The 26803-nt window shown below is 35.8% G+C and overlaps 1 protein-coding gene across 1 annotated transcript in view; it reads left to right on the top strand.

Moving 5' to 3' along the window:
* SYT10 (synaptotagmin 10) overlaps positions 1–26412 on the top strand; it is a 70445-nt gene extending 44033 nt beyond the window's left edge. Inside the window, exons 4-7 of the mRNA XM_032347720.1 lie at positions 11215–11335; positions 14800–14971; positions 17639–17768; positions 20516–26412. Of these exons, the coding sequence (XP_032203611.1) occupies positions 11215–11335; positions 14800–14971; positions 17639–17768; positions 20516–20587 (495 nt within the window). The 3' untranslated portion in view covers positions 20588–26412. The remainder of the gene's footprint in view (positions 1–11214; positions 11336–14799; positions 14972–17638; positions 17769–20515) is intronic.
* Positions 26413–26803: the final 391 nt, after the last annotated feature.

Below are 26803 nucleotides of genomic sequence, written 5' to 3'. Positions count from 1 at the left end.
ATCATTTGTGTCCCACTGTATTTTAATATTTGGAACTTGCAGCAGATAAGGAGAAGCTCTTCAGCTCCAGAACATGCTACCAACATCTGTTGCAAATTTTAGGAGTTCAGTATAGTTCTAAAAGTACCATGAGTTAAAGTTGTCCCTTTCTTGCACTTAGTTAGTTTATTATTAACATGCTCTTAAATAGTGAAGGGAATATGCAGTTGACTTTTAAATGTGAACATTCAAAATATTCTCCTCCTTCTTTCTAATAGACTGCATTAAAATTTCCTGTAAATTAAGTCACTGATTTTCTAGTTTCTAAAGAATTTTTTCAAAGAAACATAGCACTTCATCTACTAGCTTTGAAATCTAAGACCACGAAAACAATTTAAAGTTTCTTGTCCTGACTAGTAAAATCTGAAACACTGTTTCTGCTGGGGAAAGTCTCAGAGGGAAGTAGAAATCTACAGGAACTGAATGCAATGAGTCTAGTTTCACTGGAAACCTGGGTCTGCTCCCTTCTGGATCCAAAACTTTGGGTAACTTGCTTCACATTTCTGAACTTGTTTCCTCAACCACAAAAAAAAAAAAAAAAAAAAAAAAGCTTATAATAATATCAGCCCCACAGGAATATTTTGAAAATAAAAGGAGATAATAAATATGAACTTCTTATAAAAGTTGCCAAGTGTTATTTATCACCAACATGCTATACTTTTGCACACAGCCATTTTTATCTACTTGATTTCTAATATCCCAGTGTCTTCCGTGTTTTAAATTTCTTACCCTCATAATTAAATTTCCTAAATGAATCACCTTTGTATTTTTTTTAAATGAATGAGACATTTTTTCTTTACTCATTTCTTCAATCTTGAACTTGAATAAAAAATGACAATGTTATAAGAGACTATGCCATGGCTTATATTTCATTCAGTCTTTCTATAAATTTAATTCACTAAACCAGAGATCTTACTGACTGACTATCAATTTTATTCATGTCTTTGGAGTGCTTTTAAATTTTTAAGTGCTCTGTGTACAATCTGACCCCCCATGGTAAGTAAAGGGATGCTATACAACTACAGGTACTTATCGAATACCAGTCTACAAGAGAGCCAATAACCAGAAACAGAAAATTATGCCCAGTCAGGTTTTTGTCAAAGCAAATAGGCTGCAAATATTTAACTACAGTCTAATTATGCATAGAGTCACAAGTATGATATATTGGCCATCCAGATCCAGAGAAAATAATGGATAAAAGAACATTTTGCAGGGGCACCTGGGTGACTCAGTCAGTTGAGTGTCCAGCGCCTGGTTTAGGTTCAGGTCATGATCTCATGGGTTGTGAGATCAAGCCCCCACAGGGCTCCACACTCAGCAGGGAGTCAGCTTGAAGGATTCTCTCCCTCTGCCCCTACCCCAACTTGCACACGTGCACACACCTTCTCTCTCTCTCTCTCTCTCAAAGTAAATCAATAAATCTTTTTTAAAAAGAAGATTCTGTAACAGAGGCTAGTTCTCTGCTCTGCCCACCTACAGAATAGGGATCTTAAACCCATCAATTCAACTAACTCCATTTAGTTCTCCTGTTTACCAGGCACTCTTCTGGATGTCTTAGAGCAGAATCTGTCCCCAGTGCATAAGGCCTACTTTCTAGAAAAGCAAGGCAGGTAATATTGAAGGGAATATGTAGTGTGTCCAATGAATGAAATGCTATGTGCCATAGAAAGAGCTTTTAGTTTTACTCTGAGTGACTTGTGAGACCATTGGTGGCTTTTGATCAGAAGTGAGCCACGGTGTCACTTCGCATCGATAAGATCTCTGACTACTATATGGAGGATAGACACTGAGGAGCAGAGGTTGTTTGGTTCATGGCAAATCATGTTCAAAGACTAGATTGTCTTTGCCAGTAATTTGTTTAACATGGGTTCACTCTAGGAATTATAATGTATAATCATATTCCACAAACAAACAGCATACAGGATAATGTCTTTTAGTATGCCAATAAAGAGATACCAAGCCAATAATAGATTAATTACACTACTGTTTCAGGCCAAGAGGAAATGAATGAAATAAAGTCCACATTTAGTTCAGGTATTCCTTTTAACAATTTGTTCTCGGTAGAGTTGGTCTTTCCAACTGAAATGTGAGTGGGTATCACCTGCTGGCCTAGTAGGAGCTGGGAGGGTGTAGCTAGCAGGGGACCACACCAGTACTGCAGATGAGATGGGCTGCTCGTGAGGTTATTTACTCAAGGGACACCGCTTGCCTCACTGCCTGGGGTGAATAGATTTGCCAAGGCAGGAGCACGTGTCCCTTCTTGTCCTGAGACTGCTGCACAGTTCCACAGCACTGCCAAGAGTAGCCTGGCCATGGCAGGTGTAGGTGTTTCAAAATCTACAGACAGCTATTTAGATCAACAAAGAGTAAACTTGCCCAGACCAAACACTCTCAAGTTATGGGTCAAATTTTGGCTTTTAAAGTTTTAAGGTCCATCACTTGATGGACACCCTGTCATTACTCTTATATCAATAATGTAATGATCTTCTATTCATGTGTAAGAATTTGGTAAGAAAGTTTTAATATCTAACTGCACAAAAATTTCAAAAAATTTCAAAAATTTCAAAAAAACAAGTCCAAACCACAAATAATGTTGTCCAAAGCAAGCTTTCAAAACATGTTTGTTTGTTTGTTTGTTTTTAAGATTTTATTTATTGATTAGAGAGAGAGTGAGAATGAGTGAGAGAGAGAGCATGAAAGGGGTAGGGTCAGAGGGAGAAGACGACTCCTTGCTCACCAGGGAGTCTGATGCAGGACTAAGTCTTGGGATTCCAGGATCATAACCTGAGCTGAAGGCAGTCACTTAACCAACTGAACCACCCAGGTGCCTGAAAACATGGGTTGGAAATCATAACAAGTCAGTACACAGGGATAAAACTGTGTAAAATAATTTAAGGTAGACTCTAAAATGGTGAAGCCAGGCTCATCCAGTCCAAGTGTCTATGTACATCCGTACTGAAAGGGATATTTCTAATGAGGAATTTTACGAAGGTTATTTAAAAGCTTCAAATACTCCAAGGAGAGCTGCATAGTGTACTATGCAAGTTTCTATGCCACTATCTAGAAGCAGTGATTAAGATTTGAGAATCAGTCTCCAGTTCCTCTCACCAAGAAGTTTAAGGTGTCTCTTAATCGGCATTACAGAGGGAAGAGTTCTTATTAAATTTGTATCATCTTCTTATGCCCAGACTGCTCTTATCCCAGTGTCTACACTGGGCTATCTCCTCTGGTTCAGGCTGCTCATTGCACCAATAGTTAGGAAACTTGATTTGGTAAGTCCGTGAAAGACTATTCCAAGGCTTCATCTCTTCTCTGTGGCTTCAGCATTTTGTCCCTCCTAGTGGCTGGGTCTGAGGCTGTGTTGATATGATAAAAGCTAAGTCATCTGGCAGGCAGAGTTATTTCCCACCAGGATTGGGAACGGAAAATGGTTTTCCCACTGAGCAGAAACACGGCACTATTAAATAGCATCACTGGCAATGGTAGCTCTGGGTTGTGGCTATTGATCTCTTACTGCTCAGTGAGGGGTTGTAATCATCCCGTCTCCAACACTACTATGTTCTCTGTCCCCTTTCTGCCTGACTTCAGCAAAGTTTCCCCTGGACTTTGTTCCATGGCCAAGCACAATGCTTAATATTATACACTTACTGAAAAGTGTGTTCTTTCTTTCCTACAGAAATACAAGCAGGTCCTGCTAAAGGACACCTAGTGAGCAATCTTCTCTGTTTTCAAGTGGAGATGGTAGGAAAGAATCAATAATAAAAATGTATGTGAAAGTCCAGGAGTCGAAATAGGTGTTGTGTGGTTCCCAGTGTGGGGAAGCCTCCTTTGCCCATTCTTTCCCTCACTCTCATTGAACATAGTGAAATCTGGTTTAATCACAATCACTAGAAGAAGGAGGAAGGGCAGGAAGGAAGTATTGTGTGAAAATTGTGGTTCTTTGAAAGAGAAGGAAGTAAGTGGGCTAGAAACTGGAGAAGATTTTAATGTTAATTACATTTCCTAATTGTATTCTACCAGTATTCCTTCTTTGCCTCCCAGAGACACCAGACTGCTTGTTTGGTGTAAATGCCCAGATGTGCAAGGGAAAATGCAATTTTTACACCTTAAGGATACATCTGATTCTGAAATTTCAATACACCATATAATTACAGCAAACAAAATTCAAGACCACACTAGAATACTGGGATCTATGAAGAAATAAAGTTCAGTAAAAACCAAAAGATAAGTATCCTCTTACTTAAGATCCCCAAACCTTTAGTGTATCTTTAGGTGGCTCAAAACTATTACAACCATTATACTCCCAGGTCTGCCATACATAGACTTGCCCTTGCACAGTTCCAGGGGCCTCCACTCAGAGCCCACAACACCCATAAACAGTGTCCTTGCTCCCTTGTTCTCTGGTTAGTGAGTAGCCTTCAGTCCTTCAAACAGTAGATGTCCTGCTGCCACTGAAGTCATGACCTGGCCTGATGCTTTTATGATTTATTGATTCGGCACATTTTTTTTAATTGAGTATCAAACTTATACCAGTCACTGACCCTAGAAAAATTGTAGTAAACAAGAAAAGAAATACAATTTTTGTTCAACATCTACTGTGTCCGACTGGATTCATACTTATATTAGCTTTGTATATCATCCCTTTATAATTTAAATGCAACCCTTCCAGGTAATTGTTATAACCATGAAAATGGATCTCATCCTGTTTGCAATAAAAATCAGGGTTGATCTACGTATTCCTGAGGAGGGGTCATTTATTATTATTTTTTTAAATTTGAGATCAAGAGAAAGAGAGAGCTTGAGCGGGATGGGGGTCAGAGGGAAAGGGAGAAGCAGACTCCCCATTGAGCAGGGAGCTTGATGTGGGGCTCAATCCCAGGACCCCAAGATCATGACCTGAGTAGAAGGCAGAAACACTGAACCAACTGAGCCATCCAGGCACTCCAAGGAGGGGTCATTTAGAATAAAGCAGTGTGTTGCCATTTAAATTATCCTACGTCATTGGTCTCTCTTTGCCTTCTGGTCATGGTTGGACCTTGGTCTTCCTAATGAGGCTCTGCTTGGTCTATAGCAAGCAAGGGTTAAAAGGGCCTATCCATATATTCCTGAACATGCTTGAACTACATATACTATTTAGTACTCATTTTTACCAGTACTTAAAATTACAAAATTTTAGAGCTGGAAAATAAATTAGTTCATCTCTTTGGACACCCTCATGTTATACCAAAGAAACTGAGGTCAAGTGAGGTTAAGTGGATTGTCCAAGGTTAAATTCCATGATTTTCTCAGGTGGAGGGGTGATGTGAGTCAGAGAGAAATAGATACTTTCTAGTAGTGTGAATGCAGTAGACCCACTCTGGGTCTGCATTGCACTGTAGCTTCGTTTTGTGAGCAGGCAAATGAAAGACTAGTAATTTAATGAAGATGCTCATTTGATCCAGTAACACATTGTTTAACAGTGTGAGGAAAACTATCCGTTTTCTTACCAACCAGGAAATGTGGAAGGCAGGCAGCATTTAAGGTGCTAAGTGGATGTGATGACTGCTGTCACCATGGTAACAAATTGCTTGTTTAAAGGTTTTTTTAAGTCTTAATGATTCTTACTTTCTAATATATCTCTGAATTCAAACATTTCTTCAGCCAACACCTTCACATACCTGTCTAATGGATCCTCCCTTTTTTTTTTTTTTTTTAGAGATTTATTCATTTATTTGAGAGAGGGAAAGAGTTGGGGGAGGGTAGAGGGAGAGAGAGTCGTAAGTAGACTCCATGCTGAGTGCAGAACCTGACTCTGAGATCTAAGGACACTGAGATCACTAACTGAGCTGAAACCAAGTGTCCAATGCTCAACCAAATGTGTCACCTTGGCACCCCAGCCCCTCCTTTTTTCATCCTAATCTAGCCTACTCAAAACAAAGAAATGGTTTCCAAATATCATTTTCATTACCAACTAATACATGGGAGATGTAAGATTTTAACTCTGGCTTTTCTGATCTGGGAACCTACATGCCCTTTTCATTCTGCCAAGCTCCCACTCTTTTATAGTACCAATACCTTTAGATCCCTATTACCCATAGGAGTCACCGAATAAACTACATAGAGTCTTAACTCTTCCCATATGTCACCAAACTCCTTATTTCTCAACGTAAACTGCCACTTGTATTTGTAAATATTAATCATAGTACTCACATTCAATATTATTCCTCTTCTTCTCTGCCAGTCCCACATCTTTTGGCTCTCAAATCCTAATGTGATGTTTAATGCCCTCCAGGAGTTCTTCCCTTGGTTAGAACACGCTATAGTTATCAAGCCTTCAGTCTGCTTCCTCTCCAGCTCTGTACTCAGTTGCTATAATTCAATCTTACTACTAGCTCAGTCCTGAAATAGAACGTGCAATGCAACTACCTATATATCAACTTATCTTTCCAATGACTTTTATTTTTATCTTGGAGAGATAGTACATGGAAAAATCTTTATAACTTTGACGAGATTTATGAGGTTAACTATTGCCAAGTATTAGAAAATGATCTTTCTCTACACAGCTCTATGTCTTTTGAACCAGGGTGAAAAATTCAAATATACAGTCCCTGACCCGGCCTCAGTGTTAACTTTTTCAGAAGCCTGTCTCTGCAAATATTCCACCAAATAGATCAATGTGTATGAGAACAGTCTTCATACTTGAAAGAAATGTTATAGAACACTATATGCTAGACTTAAAGCAGGTTTCAAGTGATTATTTGCCCAAAGATACGATGTTTTTTCCAAGGTTAATATGGGAAGTTCATGTTTATTTAGAATTGAAATAAATGAGGTCATCCATAATTAAACTTCAGAAACACAAAGCCTTTCTCATTTTAAGAAACTAAAACCCAGAAAGACCAATTCAAGCATTTCAAGGATTTTGGATAAAAATAATTCCAAAAAATAGTGTATACTTATCTACTTTCTTAAGCAGAACATATAGAATATTTTTTCTAAGCTTAATAACTCAAAAGCTATAATTTTGAATATTAATTACTGTTGAAGCCTATAGTAAAATGATGTTTTTAAGTCAGTGAGATATTATTAGTATCAGTTCCCCGTGATACAAAAGGATTCCAGATGGTTATCCTTTTTCAAACGTTTGCTTTTTTCTTGTATGAGTAGAGTCTTCCCAGCTATCATGTATTGCTGCCAGACAGACTACTGGTTAGTTGCTCCATTTCTACATTCCACTTGTGAGTTTTGACCTGCTGGAGACTGATACACCAAGTAAACATTCTTGTTAGAGTTTTGTCTAAAATAATAGAAAATGGGCACGTGAATAAGTAAATAGTAAATGAGTAAGAAATGAAGTAGTTTCCTTATTTAATAGAATTTCACCATATAACTTTGTGCGGAACAATTTTAACTTATTATCTGTTTCTTTGCTGTGCAGGAAGGGGTTCAGACTGTTGGGACTGTGTATCAGCGGTGATCTCGGGCAGATAAGAGGTGGCAATTAAAACTCAACCCACTCCTTGGTGCTGTGCCATCAACACAGGGACAGACTCAGTGGGGTTACTAAGAGTTAGTACACACTAGCTAACAGAACCGTAGCCAGAATCTGGAGTTCCGCTGTTACATTTGTTATAGGACCTTTTTAAAGGTTATACAGCCATTTACCTTCATTAAGTTCATGTCTCATAATCATCTCTTAGATTGCTTCCAGATTTAAGAAGTTATAGAATATTGGTATTTACCTTAGAGAGTATTCTGCCCTTTTCAGAGTATGCAATTTCAGTTCTTTCACATTCACACTCCTAAAGGAAAAAAATCAAGTCTAATGAAGTATATATGCAGTTATTATGCACACAGAATACACATTAATCTTTACCACCCAGTTCATTCCAGTTTCATTAAAGCTCCTGACCTCATGGAGTTCACATATTTAAGGAGAACTCTGACTACCAGAATAGGCAAAAAGCCAGCTATCCTGTCATACATACAGAGATGCCTGGGAATGTTCTTTAATCATGCTCTTTGCTTTCAATTTATTTAGGCTAGTGCTTTGGTCAGCTCCTCAGTTTAACTTCTTTATGTTTACCAATACTTGTTAATAACAGATAGTCAAAATTATGCTGCAGCTGGATAGAAAGGACCTTGGAGAGATGGGACCAACTATAGTAAACTTTCTTAGTTTCAACCAGTAAACATGTGATATATCTGGAGAAGTAGAAAAATTAGTTCCACAGATTGTTTCATGTATAAAAGTAAAACCATATCAATCACACACATAAAAATGTGTTTTACTTACTAATCCCTTTGCATGTCTCTATGTACTTTTGTCTGTATGTGGTACATTCCCTCTTGGGCACTAAGCATTTCGTCTCTGAGGTCGTGCCCCTTATTTCCTCCCTAGCATCTCCATAGCCATCCCCACTGTTTCTTGGTAGAACTTGATACCTGCTCTCTACATTCATAAAGGGATCCCTTTATTTTTTTCACCAGCTGGTGACAAAGTATGCCTACTTTTATTGATAGTTCCTGGAAGGAGAAATATAGTGAGAGAAAGGGAGGGGTGGTGGCTGCCAGATAGAAAACTTCAGAGAAAACTCCATTGACGCAGCCTAAAGAAACACTGGGAAAGAGACAGAAAGAGAAAAGGGAAGAGAATCATCAGATAAAATAGGATCCAGGCTTATTTAATTAGCCTTTTATAGCCTACTCGTTTCTTTCTTGACTGGGATTTTCAAGGACGGAATCATGCCACATCTATCTTGGTATGTGTGGCTCCTACCAGCACACCTAGCAAATAATACTGAGTAATTGCTTGCTGTTAAAAAAAAAAAATTTAATCCTCAGTAGGAGGTTGTACTCTTTCTGTTTTTTTTTTCTGTTTTTTTCTCAAGCCTCTCCTGTTGGATCTTGCTCACTATTTTGGGTTTGCAGCAATCCAACAGCCCAGAAGTTGTATATATCTTTGTTTTAAAACATTTTTTTCTAAAGTTCTTAAAAAAAATAACTGCTTTCCTTAATTAATTTTTTTTTCATTTATCTAGTACTTACTGAGCACCCGATCTGTATAAGGTACAGCTCGTGTGATGGCAATACAACCGTGAATAAAACAGCATCCTTCATTGTATGCCAGATGCTGTGTTAAATGCCTTGGACTCTATTTACAGTATCTCATTTAATGATTAAAACCATGGCTGAGTGGGTATTTTCCTCCATTTGAAGAGATCCAAAGCTTAATTAAATTTCCTAGGATCTCACAGCTAGGAAGTAGAAAGAAAGTAGGAGTCAAACACAAGTTTAATTGGCTCTAAAGTTTATGTTCTTAATTAGCAGATTCTACTACTTCTAGCCCATGAATAAAGATACAGGAATTAAATAAATCAGAATCTAAGCTGTGAGGATAAGTCCAATAAATGTTAATAGTTTGTCATGAAGAATTTTGAGGAACTTAATTCTACGGGCCTGAGTGCATAGCAACTTATTTCCTGCTAAATTAAATCTCCCACATATTGTCTTACCAGGAATTATTTGATTAAATCCTGGAAACAGCTCTTTGAGAAGCATCCTAAATATGCATTGTTCATACTCATTTTCATTTGTTCACCATCTACGCAGCTATGGGGAGGAAATATAGCTATGGAAGAGTACTATGGACAGTTCAAATTCATATTTGATACAAAGTGGGTCAGTTTTTGTCCATCTGAACTAATAAGCTTTTCATTCCTTCAAAAAGATTCACTGAGAGCCTGCCATGTACCAGGCACTTCAGTAGGATGTAGTAATAAAAAGATAAGAACTTGGGGCGCCTGGGTGGCTCAGTGGGTTAAAAGCCTCTGCCTTCGGCTCAGGTCATGATCCCAGGGTCCTGGGATAGAGCCCCGCATCGGGCTCTCTGCTCCGCAGGGAGCCTGCTTCCTCCTCTCTCTCTGCCTGCCTCTCTGCCTGCTTGTGATCTCTGTCTGTCAAATAAATAAATAAAATCTTTAAAAAAAAAAAAAAAGATAAGAACTCTGCTGTCCTAGACCTTATATATGGGAATCAGGGGAACAAAAAAATAACTTAAAAGATTATTATTGATGATTATAAGTGCTATGAAAAAAAAATGTGAAGGATCTCTTCAGTAGGTGAGCACAGGATAGGAAGGGGGAATGTCTCACTGAGGGGATATTGTTTGAACTGAGTCCTGCGTAGCAAGAAAGACATATGAGGAAAAAAAAAATGCACCAGGCAAAAGCAGGAACAAACTGCATTTGTTTGAGTAACAGGAAAAGGGGGAAAAGAAAAGGCTTTTGAGTCTATATCAGAGTAAGACAAGAAGGGAGGCAAGAAATAAAGTTAGAATGACAGGTAGGATCCCGATCACACGGGGCCTTATATGTGTGACCTTGTGATGCACTGTCCAAATGAAAGACATATTTAAGAATTGCAGGAGATGTTCTCAAATCAAAGACATATTTAAGAATTGCAGGAGATGTTCTTACACCAGGACAGTGGGTATACACCCAGAATTTCTCAGATATACCAAGATTTATAGTGACCCCACTAATATGCAGGAGTTTGAATTTTATTCCTGTATAATTATGAGCCCTTACATGGGTTTAAGCAGGAGAGTGAAATAACTTGATTTGCATTTCATAAGGGATCACACTGACTGCTTCTGAGATAGATCAGTTTTAGAGACTCATAATGTAATCCTGAGAGGAAGCGATACTGGTTTGAATGGTATTAATAGAGCTGAAAAGGACGTCACTGATTTGGGATCTATTTTGCAGACAGAGTAGACAAAATGTGGGTTAGAAGTGTAGGGGTGAGGAAAGAGAAGAGTAAACGCGACTGCGGGGCTCTGGCTCCAGCCTCTGGGTGAATGATGACATCCTTCGCTGGGTTTTGGACAGAAGAATTGGTTCCAGAAGATGAATGGAAATAAGTGGAATCAGCAGTCTAGTTTTGACTATATTAAGTTTGAGATTCCTATTAAAAACACAAGTGGAGATGTCAAATGAGCAGGTGGAATATACTCAATTTTCTTACTCCGTTTAGAACAGCTTTCTTGCAGTTATTATCTGCATCCTTAATAAAACAATTTAGAATGACATTCACATATCCTGTTGAAGTGATTTTTCCCTTAACCTCTTCAATTGTATCTTGTTTTCAGTATCTGATGTTTGAAATTGATAACATTACCAATTGCCATTCTAGGAAAGTATAGATCTGGGTGAAATCATGTTCTCCCTTTGTTACTTGCCAACTGCTGGACGTATGACATTGACCGTCATCAAGTGCAGAAATCTGAAGGCTATGGATATCACTGGCTCATCAGGTATGTACACAATTGGCTAGTGGGTCAAGTACATTCCAAATGAAAATATTTCATGTATCCAAAATTATGCATGGCTATTGAATTATTATGTTCAGTTGTCTATAGAGGATTATTATAGAGATTTTTCCACTTGTATAAGTGGAAAAAAGAGATTGTCAAACAAAGTACTCCAAATCACCTCTTGTATTTACATTATCATTACAAAAATTTTTAGAAGATGTTATCAAATAGGTTGACTATGAAATTTGGTTTTTTATTTTTATTTCTTTCTCTACTGATTTAGTTCTCAAAAATTCATAATTTATCAATCACTGCCCTACTTCTAACTAGTCAGTTGCTTATAAAAGAAGATTCTTGACCTCAAGCTTGCATTACCCTACAAGTATGAAAACACATTTAGACTGACTTTATCTCCCTTACCTGATCTGCAGAGAAATAACAAGTTTCCAAGACCATCATTTGCATTTGCATTCTTACCATCTTTCAAAATAAAAATTGGGGCAAGGGTAGGGACTGAAAGAAATTATAAAGTAAAGGAATGTTGAAGTTTCTTAAAGATGTTCTTGGAGGAAATTTCTCTTTCTGTGCTAATTTTGATAAAAAGGTAAAACCTCATCATGCTGCTTTACCCTTTCCTTTATATCACTACAGTCCATAACTGGAGGGTTATGTATTAGCTTCATATGTGAACTCTGGCACAGCTCTGTAGAAGAAAAAATGATCAGGATAGAGGAAGGAGGTCAGTAAGCATTTGTCGGATTAAACAAATAAGAAATGGTAATGGAGATACAGGAAAGGAAGACATGGGGAAGGAATCTATAACTGTGGTTCTTCAGAACAAAGAAATAAACTAAACTTGCATTACAAAGAGCTTGAGGGAACTCCAAGTTCTAATGTAGAAAGAGCTCCCAATATACTAAGTAAATTTTTAAAAAGTGAGGTGCAAATATAAATATGGGTATCATGTGCCTTTCTGTGTAAGAATGGGGTGTGTTACAATATATATTTATGTTTAACAACATAGATTTGCAAAAATTTAACAACATATTTGCAAAAAGAAATACCAGAGTTACACAGGAAAACTAAGGGGTGGAGAGAGAGGTATGGGAACAGATGGGAGGGAATCTTCTCATTATAGGTTGTTCTCAATTATCTTCACTTTTGAACCATTCTGTGAATAATTTTTCATTTTTTTAAAATTTGCAATACATCATTGATAGTGAAAGGTAGGAAGAAAGTGAATTCCACATTTATTTTGGTGAAAAAGTCTTGGGTCAGTAAATGTTGAAGAATTTAAGCAGTGTACCCTGCAAATTATTGTTTATCCTACTCTTACCACCATATATCAAAAGAGATCAAATTTTGAGACATGCAGACAGCATCAAGCTGTAATTAGTGCAAGATTACTTTTTATTTATATGAAGTCTTCATCGGAGGAGTGCATGCTCTGAGAACACCAGCTCATTAATTCTTACAAGAGGTTTACAAGAGGTTTGTGAATCAACTCAGGAACCAGTAAATTATCCTTGTCACTAGTGGAGAAGTGTCATGGTAGGGGTGGCAGAGGATAAAGCACGCCTTATTCCCACTGTTAATGAGAGATCTAGGCCTGGGGCCTCGTACAGAAAAGAGTATCACAGAAATGGGTTTCTTCCTTGGAACATATTTCCTATTATTTTTTTTTTTAAAGATTTTATTTAGTTATTTGACAGGCAGAGATCACAAGTAGGCAGAGAGGCAGGCAGAGAGAGGAGAGGAAGCAGGCTCCCCGCGGAGCAGAGAGCCTGATGTGGGGCTCGATCCTGGAACACTGAGATCATGACCTGAGCCGAAGGCAGAGGCTTTAACCCACTGAGCCACCCAGGCGCCCCCATATTTCCTATTATTAAAAAATTGAGGAATAAATGGCAAACAGCCATTGAACATTGCCATTGTACTTTGTCTTCCTTTACATATCCTATTTCTATGCAGAAAATATATTTTTACTTCTTGATGAAAATGCTTATGAAATATACAGATACATTATTCTATTGCCTAAAAGGCATAAATTCAAGTAAATTTATACTGTCATGATTTGGGCTTATTCCAAGGGAATGAGATTTACTATGACATTGGTGAAAAGAGGGAGAAAGGTGTGGTGGTGCTACTGTTGGAGGGCCATCAGAATAAAGGGGGGGAAAGAAAGAAACGTAGAGCAGATACTGATTAACCAACTAGCAATCTCACTCCAATGCCAACACCCCTTCTCAAAGCCATGCCTCCTTCTTGTAAAAAGGTACAAAAGTAAGGCTTTTAACTTTTTTTTAACTTTCATATCATACTGCATAATTTTCTGTAATACTGTAACAGTTTTCCTACTCAAGGTGGGAGAAGTAAAAACAGAGATTAGTCAACTAGGAGCCACCCAGGTGCCCTAGAAATCTGACCCCTTTGGCCCATAAAAATATACCCCCACTATTTTTTTTCCCTTTTAAGTCGGCATCATTTAGACAATTCATCTCAAGAACCTTCCTTGAGAACATCTTTAAACTAAATATCACCTTTTTTATTGTATACTATTGTATACAATTAAACACAATGTATTTAATATATTTGTAGTGATCACTTATTTCTTCTGCCTGAGCCCCTTATCAAATACCAACACTATGACACTAAAATGAAACTTCTTATTTTAGTACCTTTCCCACAACTGGAAAATTCTAACTTCTACTCATTGTGCTTACACACACACACACACACACATGACTAGATACAATGTTACTCTTTCACAAATTTTAGTAGTCTTATCCTAAATCATTTTGAAGGAAATTAACTTTTACAATTATAATTTATAATTATATAATTTATAATTACAAAATTATATTTTATAATTATAAATTTGTAATTTATAATTAAGGCAATTATACTTACTTGTTAGGATTATATTCCCTAGAAATCACTTAAACTTTTTTTAAGATTTTATTTATTTATTTGACAGAGAGAGACATAAAGAGAGGGAGCACAAGCAGGGGGAGTTGGGGAGGAAGAAGCAGGCTTCCCACTGAATGGTAGCTCATGCCAGGCTAGATCTCAGAACCCTGGAATCATGACCTGAGCCGAATACAGATGGTTAATGACTGAGCCACCCAGGTGCCCTAGAAATCACTTTTAACAAAATGTGTCCTCAAATAACTGTGACTAGAAGACATATTATAGTTTTGGACTGGCTCTTGATAGATTAGTAGGTTTTCTCTGTTGTATTAAAAACAGATAAAGTTAAAGATTTTTTGGCTCATTCAAGATAAATTCTTAAACTGAAAAGAAAGTGTTAGTCTATTGCCTCCAAATAAGTCATTTCAATTTAAAACTGATAATACTAAAAGGCTTAATATGTCATTTTTCTTATTTAGTAACAGTTAACTACAGTTTTATTTATACTTTGTACTACTACCTTTGTTTTAATGAAATTACCTTACCATCCTTAGATCCTTATGTCAAAGTGTCTCTGATGTGTGAGGGTCGAAGACTAAAAAAGAGGAAAACAACTACAAAGAAGAATACTCTAAACCCTGTGTACAATGAGGCCATTATTTTTGATATCCCTCCAGAGAATGTGGACCAGGTCAGCCTCTCCATCGCAGTCATGGATTACGATAGGTACGTACACGTATTTCTCACTCACTGAAGAGGCATATGCAGAGCAAATTCAACTTTCCAGGTTATTTACTGCTCCAACAGTTTCAATTTGAAATGGAAGAGGAAAAAATTATTCATTCAAAATTCATTTTTCCCATGTTATACTATTTCTTTTTTTCTTTTCCATAAGAAGCCATTCTTAAGTTGAAGGACGGGACACCTGGGGCTGGGGAAAGAGTGGTGCAGAAGTCATATGGAATCCATTACAGAAAGCACGATTATGACGTCTCTTTACAGTAACAACAGAAATTACAATCAATGGAGTCTGTTTTCCCAACTAGGCTGGAATATGCCTATCCTAATTCTTATCCTAGCTCTATCATTAACTGGCTGTGTGAAAGGGCAAGTTTTTGTAATCTCCTTGGGATTCACTTTTCCCATTTGTAAAACATTAGCCTAATACAGAGCCATTAACAGTGAGTATTAAGAGTGGAAGGTGAATCATGGCCATAGGGACACAGCCTTGATGCCTTCATATCAATCTTAAAATGTGCTTTGTACGTTATTCTTTCAGCTCAGTTTTTAAGTCAATTCTTTCATAAAATAAATTACAAACTCCCAAGTGCAGCTCTGCTCTTTCTTCCCGCTTCAGCTCCAGCTTTGCTCTCACACACTTGCTTTGTCTGAAATGTTATCCTGCTCTGTGTATCTCATTCCACCCAGTCTTCACAGCCCTGCTCAAGTCACCCCTTCTGTGTCTTTCTCAGCATCCCAACCTCTTCTTCCTCTGAACTCATGTCCCACTAAAGGTTCATATCTCTTATTTGGCCCTTGCTATATACTTCTTCGTATTGTTTTGCTTTTCATATTTATAAACCCTTTGGAAAGGAATACTACATGTTTAACCTATAAAATTAGCATATAGGCAGTGTCCTGCTATGTTTATTTTGTGCTAATGTACTTAAAAGGAGTGCTCCATTTTCTAGTATCATGAAAATAGTAGTAACAGGACCCTATAAGCTAGAGAAATTAATATGCTATCCTCTGGCTCGGAGTTAGAAAATGAAGCTCTAAAAAGGTAAATGATTTATACCATCTATTTGCAATTAGTTTATATCACACTTTAGGGGGGAAAAAAGCTGTCACTATTTAAAGAGAGAAAAGTCTTCAACTAGTCAAAAAACTCAAAAATTGTCGCAGTGTTTTCATCAGAAACCTCTGTTCTACTTCCCCAAAAAATTATTCCTGTTGCTTTTCACAGTGATTGCAGGTAGATAAAACAAAGTATTAGTCATGTGGACAATTTTAGGGAAATAGATCTTGACAATATATAGAAGAGAAAGATTAAAAAATTATTCCTAAAAATATGCTTGTTTGGGAAACTTCATATGGAAGAAACATGATAGTAAACATTTAAATCTACATCAATGATAGGAAGAAAATAAAAAAATGTCCTAAGATCATCTCAAAAGTCTCCTTAGAGATGTCTATCAAAAGAACCCTGTATTATGGACGTTGCGGGGGTGGGGTGTGCTGTGGTGAGTGCTGTGAAGTGTGTAAACCTGGCGATTCACAGACCTGCACCCCTGGGGCTAAAAATACATTGTATGTTTATAAAAAAATTAAAAATAAATAAATAATAAAAATAAAAATAAAATTTTAATAAAAGAACCCTATGGAAATATCTTTAAATTACGTTCTACTCTTGAGAAGCAACTTAGCATGTGCACACTTGAGTCAACTGTCTGGATTCAGATCCTGCCTCTACCTCTTACTGTGTACTACCGGGTCCCTTAACTTCTGGGTATTTAGTTTCTTTTTCCATAAAATGAGATGATGATAATGATACTCACGATCATAGTGTCAGAATTAAGTGACTCAGAACATCTACATTACTTATAAGTGTATGGCTCATAATAAGCTCTCAAAAATATTAAGTATCACTGTTATTTTGACTTGTTGCTATGAAAACAGGAGTAGAAAATAGGAATGTTGTGCACTACGCTCCGGTACTCTGCAGTAGTAAATCAAATTCATAGTGCTGAAGATAGCCCTGCCCTGTTTAATTGTCGTACAAGCAGTGACAATGCTGACCTACCATGTAGAATCAATTAAATATGATCATTTATGCAAGAATGTGGGTACTGAGCTCTTGGTAAGAAATCAAAGCATCGTTATAAAACATGAAGCCTTGTGGAAAAAAACAAGATCTGATTTATAGCACTTCAAGTTCATAGTACTGCTTCTAAAAAGGAAATTCAACAATATAGGTAAGACACAGCCGGTATTTGTCATTCTATTTTATTGTAAAATGTGCTCAAGTTACAGAGAACCAAAATGGTTTGTGTGTGCTCCTTTTACAAATCCATATTTGAGTGCCAATCCTGTGTAGGAAATTTTGTTTCCTTGAGATTTTTGGTTTTGGTTTTGTTTGTTTGTTTTTGTTGTTGTTGTTTTTAGAAACAGAAGCCACTGTTGTCTTTATAAAACACAGAATTGTGCTGCTGCTGTTGCTTGCTTTTACCTAAGATTTTTGATTTGACCTAAAGTAGTTTAATCTGCAGAATCATTTAGAACCTATCATAAAATCTGGTGTTTAAATCGTATGTTTAAAATGCTGCTAAGATATGCAAAACTCCGTTTATTTTTGAATGTTGGAATGAAAGTGTGATATTCTCCAAATCGTAGGGTAGGACACAATGAAGTCATAGGAGTGTGTAGAACAGGACTGGATGCTGAAGGTCTTGGGCGAGACCACTGGAATGAAATGCTGGCCTATCATCGAAAACCAATAACACACTGGCACCCCTTGCTGGAGGTATGCTATGGTTCCCTGGCATCTACTCTCTTTTTTATCTCTTCAGCTTAAGCATTATTTATCTGCTACCATGCATCTGTCATTTTATATATTCACCTATTTTTTTTATACCTTGCTCTTACTTCCATCCCGTATAATCTTTCATCCAATATTCAAAGTTCTGTGTGCCTTGTAGGATTTTAGAAACTACTAAATTTTCTCGGTTTGATATTCCTTTGGACAATAAGCTCATAAAAACTGCAAGTCTGTCATTTTCTTTACATAGCCTGGAAACTTCTATCAGTGATTGATAGAGCAATCAAGTAAATCTTTTACCACCTGGAAACTGAATTTTGTTGCTTCTCATTTGTGAAAACAGCCACCTCACCTAAACTTCCCTAGAATCCCTAAATAGAAGTATTATTTTCTAATATGACTCCTCTATGGAAAGGGACAGGTATATCTCCCAATACTCAAGGCAGTAAGTAAAAGTGTTCACAGATTTTTAAAATATTGAGACATCAGATTACCTGAGTTCAAACCATGGCTCTGCTGTGTGACTACATATTGGAGAACTTTGGGCAAGTTCCTTAACCTCTCTACACTTCTGCTGTTGGTGTGTAACAGTAGCAAACTCAAAGAGTAAAACTAAATAAAATGCCAAATTTTAAGTGCTTAGCACAGCATTTGACATAATGTTACCTCTGATTACAACTACTATAATAGTTGTATGAATCAGAAGTATCAATACCAGTTTGTCAGGATTTTTAACCTTTAAGTTAGTTGTCAGTCTACTTGATACACCAAGTGTTGCTAGATGGAATGACTTCCTTTCCCAAAGATGACTGCTCGAGACTCTTGAGGCATCACAAAGTAAGTCTTTTATGTGACCTGACTGAGAGGTAATGCAGGTTGACGAAAGGTTGTGCGGTAGATGATGAGATTCCTGCAATTCGGTTAAAAGCATAGCTATGATAGCCACATAGGAAGTGAAGAATACACTGCTATCTGTTCATGTTCTGCTTCTTGTTCTGGCATTAAGCAATGGCTTAAATGGGAGAGGCAGCACAGTGTAATTAACTAAATGTCAGTGGGCCCAGGTTCTCTTCCGCTTAGTCGCAAAAGTGACCTTGGCTGTGTTACCCAGGACATTATAGGGAAATTTTGATGAACACTGTATGAACACTGCATGCTCGGGCAACAGAGGCAAGCTGTTCTATGGATAAGAGATCTGCTCATAGATATTAATGTCCCGAATCTTTATCACACTTCATTTAATGTAAAAACAAACATAAATTCACATTCACACAGCACTTTCCCCTAGAGTGCATCAGAAGTACAAACAAGTGTATTCAGCAAATCTTGGGAAGCGGGGTTTCATGTCAACAGTGTGTATTGTCTAAAGTATAAAGTATATGCTACTTCTCATTATACAATCACTATCCTTTTCCTGCTTCTTAACTTACTTTCATTTAAAGTTGGAAAAGCGAATATTAATTCTAAGATTCTAGACATGAGTGTAAAGTTTGCTGGGCAGAGAACCACACTGAAGAGTGATGTGGGATCTAATCCTTACTCCTCTGGCTGTCTAATCCTGAGCAGATCACTTGTTCTGTCGACAGCTGCATTTCTCCATATTTAATGAAAATAGAAAAGCATGCCCCTACAGACTTCACAGTAATTATGTAAGGAGAAAAGAAACAATGTGAGCAAGAATGTTTCATTAATGAAAAGACAGGGCTGGTACAAGGTATATTATAATTACTTATGACAGTTTCATAAGCAGCTATGCATTTATTTGGTGAAGGGAAGCTCTGGAATAGGCATGTGTTTGTGTCTCAGGACATGTGAACACTTTTCAGTCATTGTAGGATACACAGGAAGAACACGCTACAATATGGGCATCAGAAGAAGATCCCAGATATTTTTCTAGCAGCTGAGTATCAGAGGACAAATGGGACTAAAAGACTATGTAAATGTACTTTCTCCAGCAAGTAGCTCCTTTTTTCCAACTCCTGCACCTACTTTCATTGGTCAAACAGAACATATGGACTAGAGATCTAAGAACTGGCTGGATTTTGCATTTTGGGAAAGTGGTGAGTGTATAATTATATGTTTTATTGCCAGAGAAGGGATTAAAATGAGAAAGTAACAATTATTTGAAAACTGGGTAAGTTGGTGGGGCAGAGACTAAAGCGTTATTTAGAAAATTGGGTTACTTCTACCTAGTCAAAAGTTTATCCTACTGTAATTGAACTTTTTAAATACATGTAGTATTTAAGGGCCATGAGAAATTATTCTTCAACACTCATGGCTCCCATTACCCAGAATCAGTTCCTCTGGTCTCATTAGTTGCCCCTATAAAAATCATCTCTCCCCTTAGAACAAGTACAATGCAGTCTCTTATGCCTTGAGCCTTCTTGCTCTTACCTAGCAGTCACCCCCACTACCACAAACCATCTTATTTGACAGTAAGAACTAAAAGCCTATCATAAATGTGAAATGAGTCTGTAGTCATGAATAGTTGTGTGTACCGTGTTGCTCTGCATGCCATTGTGTATCATACTCTGCCTACATCTCCATGAGATGTCTGTGCCCCATCATGTTGCCCGAGAAGGTGGGTTCTAGGGGACAAGGGGAATTCGGTCTATCTTCTCTTCAGAGACTAGCATCTCATGGATGAATATGCACTATTAAAAGGTAGCAGCAACTACCCACTGTATTATTTTTTGCACTAGATTATGCATTATGAAATTATTGTCTTTCAGTTACCTGGCCGAGCAACCAGTTTTGATAGTCAAGGATCCTGTCCATCTCCCAAACCACCTTCCACACCATAATGCCTCCAGAGTAAAGACCATTATAATAAGGAACAAGGACCTGTGCTCATCAGATCAGAAAAAGAGTGGAAGGTTTGATTTCCTCACTTAAAATATATCTTGATAATGAACAAACTTGACGTATGATTTTTCATTTACTTTTTTTGGCTGTTCATTAACTTTGGACATCTTGATAAATTTTACTTGAATACAAATACTCCTTATTTGCATAAATCATTTTATTCTTCATGTCATATGCCTATTAGCACAAAGAGTGTTTTCTTAAGTTGCAATTCTTTGCATCAGTAAAGAAATACGTTCTTTTAAAAGAAATCTGTACTTAACCTAAATTAAATATAGTTTATGCTGCTATTGTATCAAGTAGCACATGTCACGTTATGTATGGTTTTGGATTTTGTTACAACAGTGCTAATCTCTAGTTGTGTAGATGATTCCGTATAAACTTTAATGGAAGTTCTGAACTTCACTTACACAGAATTAAATCCTTGCACAATCAAATTCATGTTACTTATCTGATAACATACTCTTTCATTCTCAGCAAATTACACCCTTAGTGAGGTTTGGCTCTGCTAAACTCACAAAACTGTCTCTCAAGCTCATTCTTTAAAACATATAAACAATGTTATAATTTAAAGAACAATTTTGAATTAAATTTAAGAAGTAATATTTAGTAGCTGGAAAATGGAGGTTGAACCATTTGGGCTACCATTTTATACTGTCTTAATGTTACAGTAGTTCAAACATCTGTTGAACTATTTAACTGATACTTATGTAGCATTAGTATTCCTAATGAATAGAATCAGAAACTGTTCATTTTTTAAGTGTTTGTAAGGTTCTCGAGTACTGTGACATATATATTTTGTGACATGAAACTATCACATAGATCCCGTATTTCTGATAGAACATACTAACAGACACCAAAGGTACAATAAATGCCTGTGCTCGTTGTCAACTAGATTGTAAATAGTAATGGTGACTTTAAAACCCAATCAGAAACTAGTCACTAGAATTGGGTATTTCCTAAAGACGGGATGACTTATTTTTCAGAAATTATATAAATATACCATAAATAACATAACTTCCACATTTAATAAAAATAAAAATATTTCTAAAGGCCCAGACCCATAGTCCTTTTATGAAAGGATCAAGGATCAGGCCAGGAGTTGTAAAAACTATGCAAATGTTTTTACATGACAGGACTTTCATTTAAATCAGGTCAGCTTTTTATTGTCTCACTTCTGGGCCCTATCAGAAGATATCCATATTGAATGACCCCATTTTATTTTTGAGATATATACTGTGGATAGTGCATATTTCAAGATTATCCCTAGATAATAGTGCATATTTCAAGATTATCCCTACATTATAAAAACATAGTCATCAGAATGAGAAAATTTTATCAGCAGTTATAAAATTTTGATTTTAGTAAAATATCTTATTTCTAAATATTAAAAAAATTTTAAGAGCTGTGAAATTTTGTTTGTGGCATCTGTCATATGATTGCATTACTGTTAATTAACATGTAAATATTTTACACATTAATATTTTAAAAGCAAACACTATTCCATAAAATTTTTCAAGAATATCTGTATCATCCTAATAAAAACAAGTATTTCTAACTAGCATTAGCTGATAGAAAATAATAGAAGGAACCTGTTTGAAACCTTATGAAGCCTAAAAGAACCATTTGCTATAGACAGAATGACGCAAAATGACACTTCCATTTTGGAATTCGTTGTTTTACTAGGAAATAAAAATTGTCAAATGGGAAGACAAATTATACTCTTAATAAAATGACATTTTTGCAGACAGATGTTTTATTAGTAGATATCGCTGCAGTTTGCTATTAATTAGCAACTATATTTCCCAAGCATAATAATTATTTTCATCTGAAAACATATTTTAAGGACTTTATATGCATTCTTAGAAGCTCTTGCTTTTCTTTGCCTCCTATGGAGAAAAAGCCAATGTTTGTGATGAAAAAACACAACCAACCAGCCAAACAGGAGACTTTACTGTGGGGATTATGGATTAAAATACAAATATGTTTTTAAGGTAATTTTTAAAAACGGTTTCCTAGGGCTTAGAATAAACTTATCATGCCCAATATTTGTTAACCCTGTGAGAGAGATTAAGGAGAACAACCACAACTATCTCATTTGATGCCTGAGGGAGGTGTATCCTCCTCCATAAAGTGTGTTCATTTCAGAGGACAGTTCATGTAAATATACATGTATTTCATGGAGACTACCATTTTCAATACAACACACCCTCACGCTACACAGACTCATCCATGCAAACCTATTTTATCCTCCTGTGTGTGACTGAAGATGGAATGTTTTTAATTTCACATAACGAACACCTAATTTCAGGGACTATTCAGGGACTGGTCAAACTGAAGTCTAAGGAAAGGGAGCAAGTGTTGATTCATTATGTAACAATACTAATGTTCTTTTTGGGCTTTTTATTTATTTGTGTATTTTACCTGATTCGCTAAGTAATCAGGGGAATGAGGTAATTGAATAATGAAGAGTACACTAATGTTTGAGGAGTGTACAATCTTCTCAGAAAAATCTGAACAGATGCTTTTTTTTTTTTTAACAGTGGTTTCTTAATAATAAGTTTCTTGACGGTTTTAATTTTCTTTGTTAGGCTAGCCCTGTTTCTGGTACTTTGTTTCTCGTGTAAAATCTCACGATATTAATACAGGCACAGTTCAATAAAAAATATCTTTAGGACTATGCCGGGGAACTAGAGATGGGAATGCAAAGCCAAGCATCTACTTTATTGTGCAGTTTTGAGGAGTGTGTATGTGTGTTTTAGTTACTGCAGGGAGATCACTACTGATCAATACTGACTCAGGTTTTAGATAAAAGCAAATAAATTTGAATCTATTTGATTGTGATATTTAATTATCATTTCCACCTGTGTTTATTCTCCTATAATGTTTATTATTTTAAAATTTTGCAGACTCAATAAAGAGCTGTCAATCTCATAAGACTTTAACTTAAAAATTAATTGCTTTAAAAATGAAAAAGCCAAACTTTCATTCCCTTCTCAACTTTTGCTATTCATAAAACAGAATATAACTTAGTTCAGAATGAATTCTCAAAAGAGCCAAAAGCTATTAACAATAAAGGTACACAAAATCTCAACTTTGAACACATAGTCATTTCTATACCTCTTTAAAATAGTACTTGATGTTATCTAAGTAGATATATTTTCATGGAATGCAGTTCCATCTGATTATTTCTTGCCACCTTAGTTTTGATTATTACCAGGCAATTTAATTACTTGATAACTAAAACAAAACAACAATAACAACAATAAAATATTGTTGATAAGGAGTTAAAGTCTTTCAACCTCTACTAAATCTAAAGAAAATGTGGAGATCTGTTTTCTTCACAACTTGTTCTTGAAGTAGCTCTGGCTGTCCTGATATACTTTAATTGATCTAAACTTCTATAGCTTTTAGGCTAAAAGTATTGCTGCTAGTAAGAGATGATGCAAAAGCATGAAAAGTAAAATAATTTAAAGTGAAAATCTACATAAACACAGACTTTAAAGCACATGGAAATAAAGATTATGAAGGCAAAATCGAAATCTCCTTTGTACCTTCAACTTTTAGTGGAAAATAAATCCTCTAATACTGCTTTAAAAAACTCATGACACAGAATTTTAATAGTTCCTCAGTGACATGGCTCAGGATATGATTCATCTGAACCTACTAAGACTCATTCTTTAAAAGAAAATAGTGAGTTTATATCTTACATAGGAAACAGCTGATTAATCAAAATTCTGTTTCCAATGTATTACTTAGTGATGCTCTTTAAGGTAAGAATTTTCTATTTCATTAAAAGACTTTTACTATATTTACTCAATTTTATGTTAGAGTAAATGGTAATTTAATAAAAGATGCATTGGTAATACCTATCATTCACCATTAACAGTTAACCAAAAAGATGTGTATTTGAACAGTGGCAGTAAATTAATATTCAGTTCAAGTGTTTTCTCATCAAAGTAAAAAGGTGTTTTTGTTTTCACCCTGTTCATCAGGGAAGTGGGTAACTAAAGGTCGAATTTGATGGCATGAAAATATCATGCTCTAGCAACTTAAAAAGACAGAGCTAAATTAAGCGTTAAGGTAAGGTTTAGGGATTTATTGAATGCAAATATTTTGAATACTAGAAATGGTGACTGAAACAATAGTAGGTGTTTATGAGAAAAGATAGACTTCCTTATACTTGAAATGACTTAAATACAGTCCTACAAGGAGGTATTCATCAGAATAATTCTATTTTTATCTACACTCAAACACTGGAAATGACTTGCTGTTGACAGATCTAGAGATACAGATAGTATTTATATGGAAATGTTTTCATCTCCAGTAATATCTTCTGAGCTCACCTGGGTCATGAGAACCCTTTCCAAAGAGCAAACTATGCCTGATCTTATGAAAGGGTTAAAAATAGGTCATTTTCTTCAGAAATTTTGTTGTGATTTACATCTGCTGTGCACAGAATCTTTATTTACTGTACAGGGTGGTGGATTTCAATTATTCAATTTCATATTTTTCTTCCCTTAAAAATAATTTAATGTGTAATGAGGTATAATATAGAAATGAATGAAAAATTGTTAAGAGAAATAAGTCTCAATGTTGGACGGTTAATGCATTTGATTTTTGTTTTTGTTATCTATTTCAAAGCTGTTTTTGTTTTGTTTTGTTTTGTTTCCCAGTCTGAACATCAATACAGAGAGTGTTTGGCGATAATTTTGCTGTAGAATAAAGTTTATGAACCAAAAGCAACAACAACAAAAACACTATAATCTCTAAGGCTATGGTCAAGCTAGCCACAGAATCGGTCTCTATAAAAGTTGCATGACTTACTCTATTTGTAATATTTATATCTACTCTATATAGATCATTTTGTGGGTTTTACTTTTTTTACTTAAAAAGACCCTTTAAGCTTTCCATTTAAAAGACAGTAATCTCCAGAATGGATAGCTTCATAAATTCTATCACTGTATAAGAAAGAAGCAGGTGAACCAGCTTTAATATACAAAACATTTACATTTATAGATTTTTTATAAAAAAAAATCCAACCCAAGTTCATGTCATTTGCGTTGACTTTCTATTGACCTTTCCAAATGAGAGAAGTGATGGGGTTCATCAGAAATATATGCATAAGTCATAGAACACATTGAAGAGAGAGACCTTTTAAAATGAAGAATCAAGAGGTCAAAATAGAAAAGAGCTGCCTCACATTGTAAATGTGATGATTCAACTAACAAAAACTTCAAGATATTTGCCAATTATGCTAAATAGCCAGAAAACACAAAAATTTTTCATTCATACATGATATTGAATAATTTAGATCCATCGTATTTGATCTTTTTTGGTATCCTTCAGTATTGTTCATAAGGTGACTTTTTAACTGATTTGTGATGTACTATGTAGCCATTGTTCAAATCAGTATCTTTAACTTCCGTATTATAGAGGAGAAATTTTAAAATCTTTTGAAATTCGTGTTTCAGGTTTTTGTACATTGTAACCAGCCATTTGTGAAACTTGACCGCATATAATTGTATTACTTAGAACAAATGTTTTGCAACCACATTTAAAAGATGTTATACATTTCAGTATTTTTACAATGTCTTCTTTAGAATGTGTGGGAACATATTTGTCAGGTTCAGATGAATTACGTAACAATGAAACCTCAAAGCTGTTGTTATGAAGTGTACAGTTTATGATAACTTTTGTAAAAGAAAATGGAAAAGCACTTGAAATATAATTTTACTGTTTCATATGTATTTTGAAAAATAAATAAAGCAGTTATAAATTATTTTTGTCTTTGAAGAAAATACTTTTTAAGATTTAATTTTGAGACCTCTGCACTGCTAAGTTTTACTCTAGTAGTCATTGTTTTTGCCACTCATTAGAGAGCGGTGTGATACATTTATCACTAATTCACAATCAGGAGCAACTGAATGTATCTTAAAAATCTCACTTAATACACACTATTTTTTCACAAAGCTATTAATTTAAAGTCCTGGATTATCTCCATTGAGGAGTAATGAAACATTTATTAATCAAGTGTTAAAGAGGTAAGTACTACCTACACATATTAGCTACATTTGTTTCATCTAAAAAAGTCCCTATAAATAGCAAATGATCCTGTAGCTGGAGTATACCAGTTATATTATTCATTTGCTTCT

Source organism: Mustela erminea, chromosome 6 (genome assembly GCF_009829155.1).
Source record: "Mustela erminea isolate mMusErm1 chromosome 6, mMusErm1.Pri, whole genome shotgun sequence".
Lineage (NCBI taxonomy): Eukaryota > Metazoa > Chordata > Mammalia > Carnivora > Mustelidae > Mustela > Mustela erminea.
Note: the sequence above shows the minus strand (reverse complement) of the source record. Positions and strands in the feature narration are given on the sequence as shown.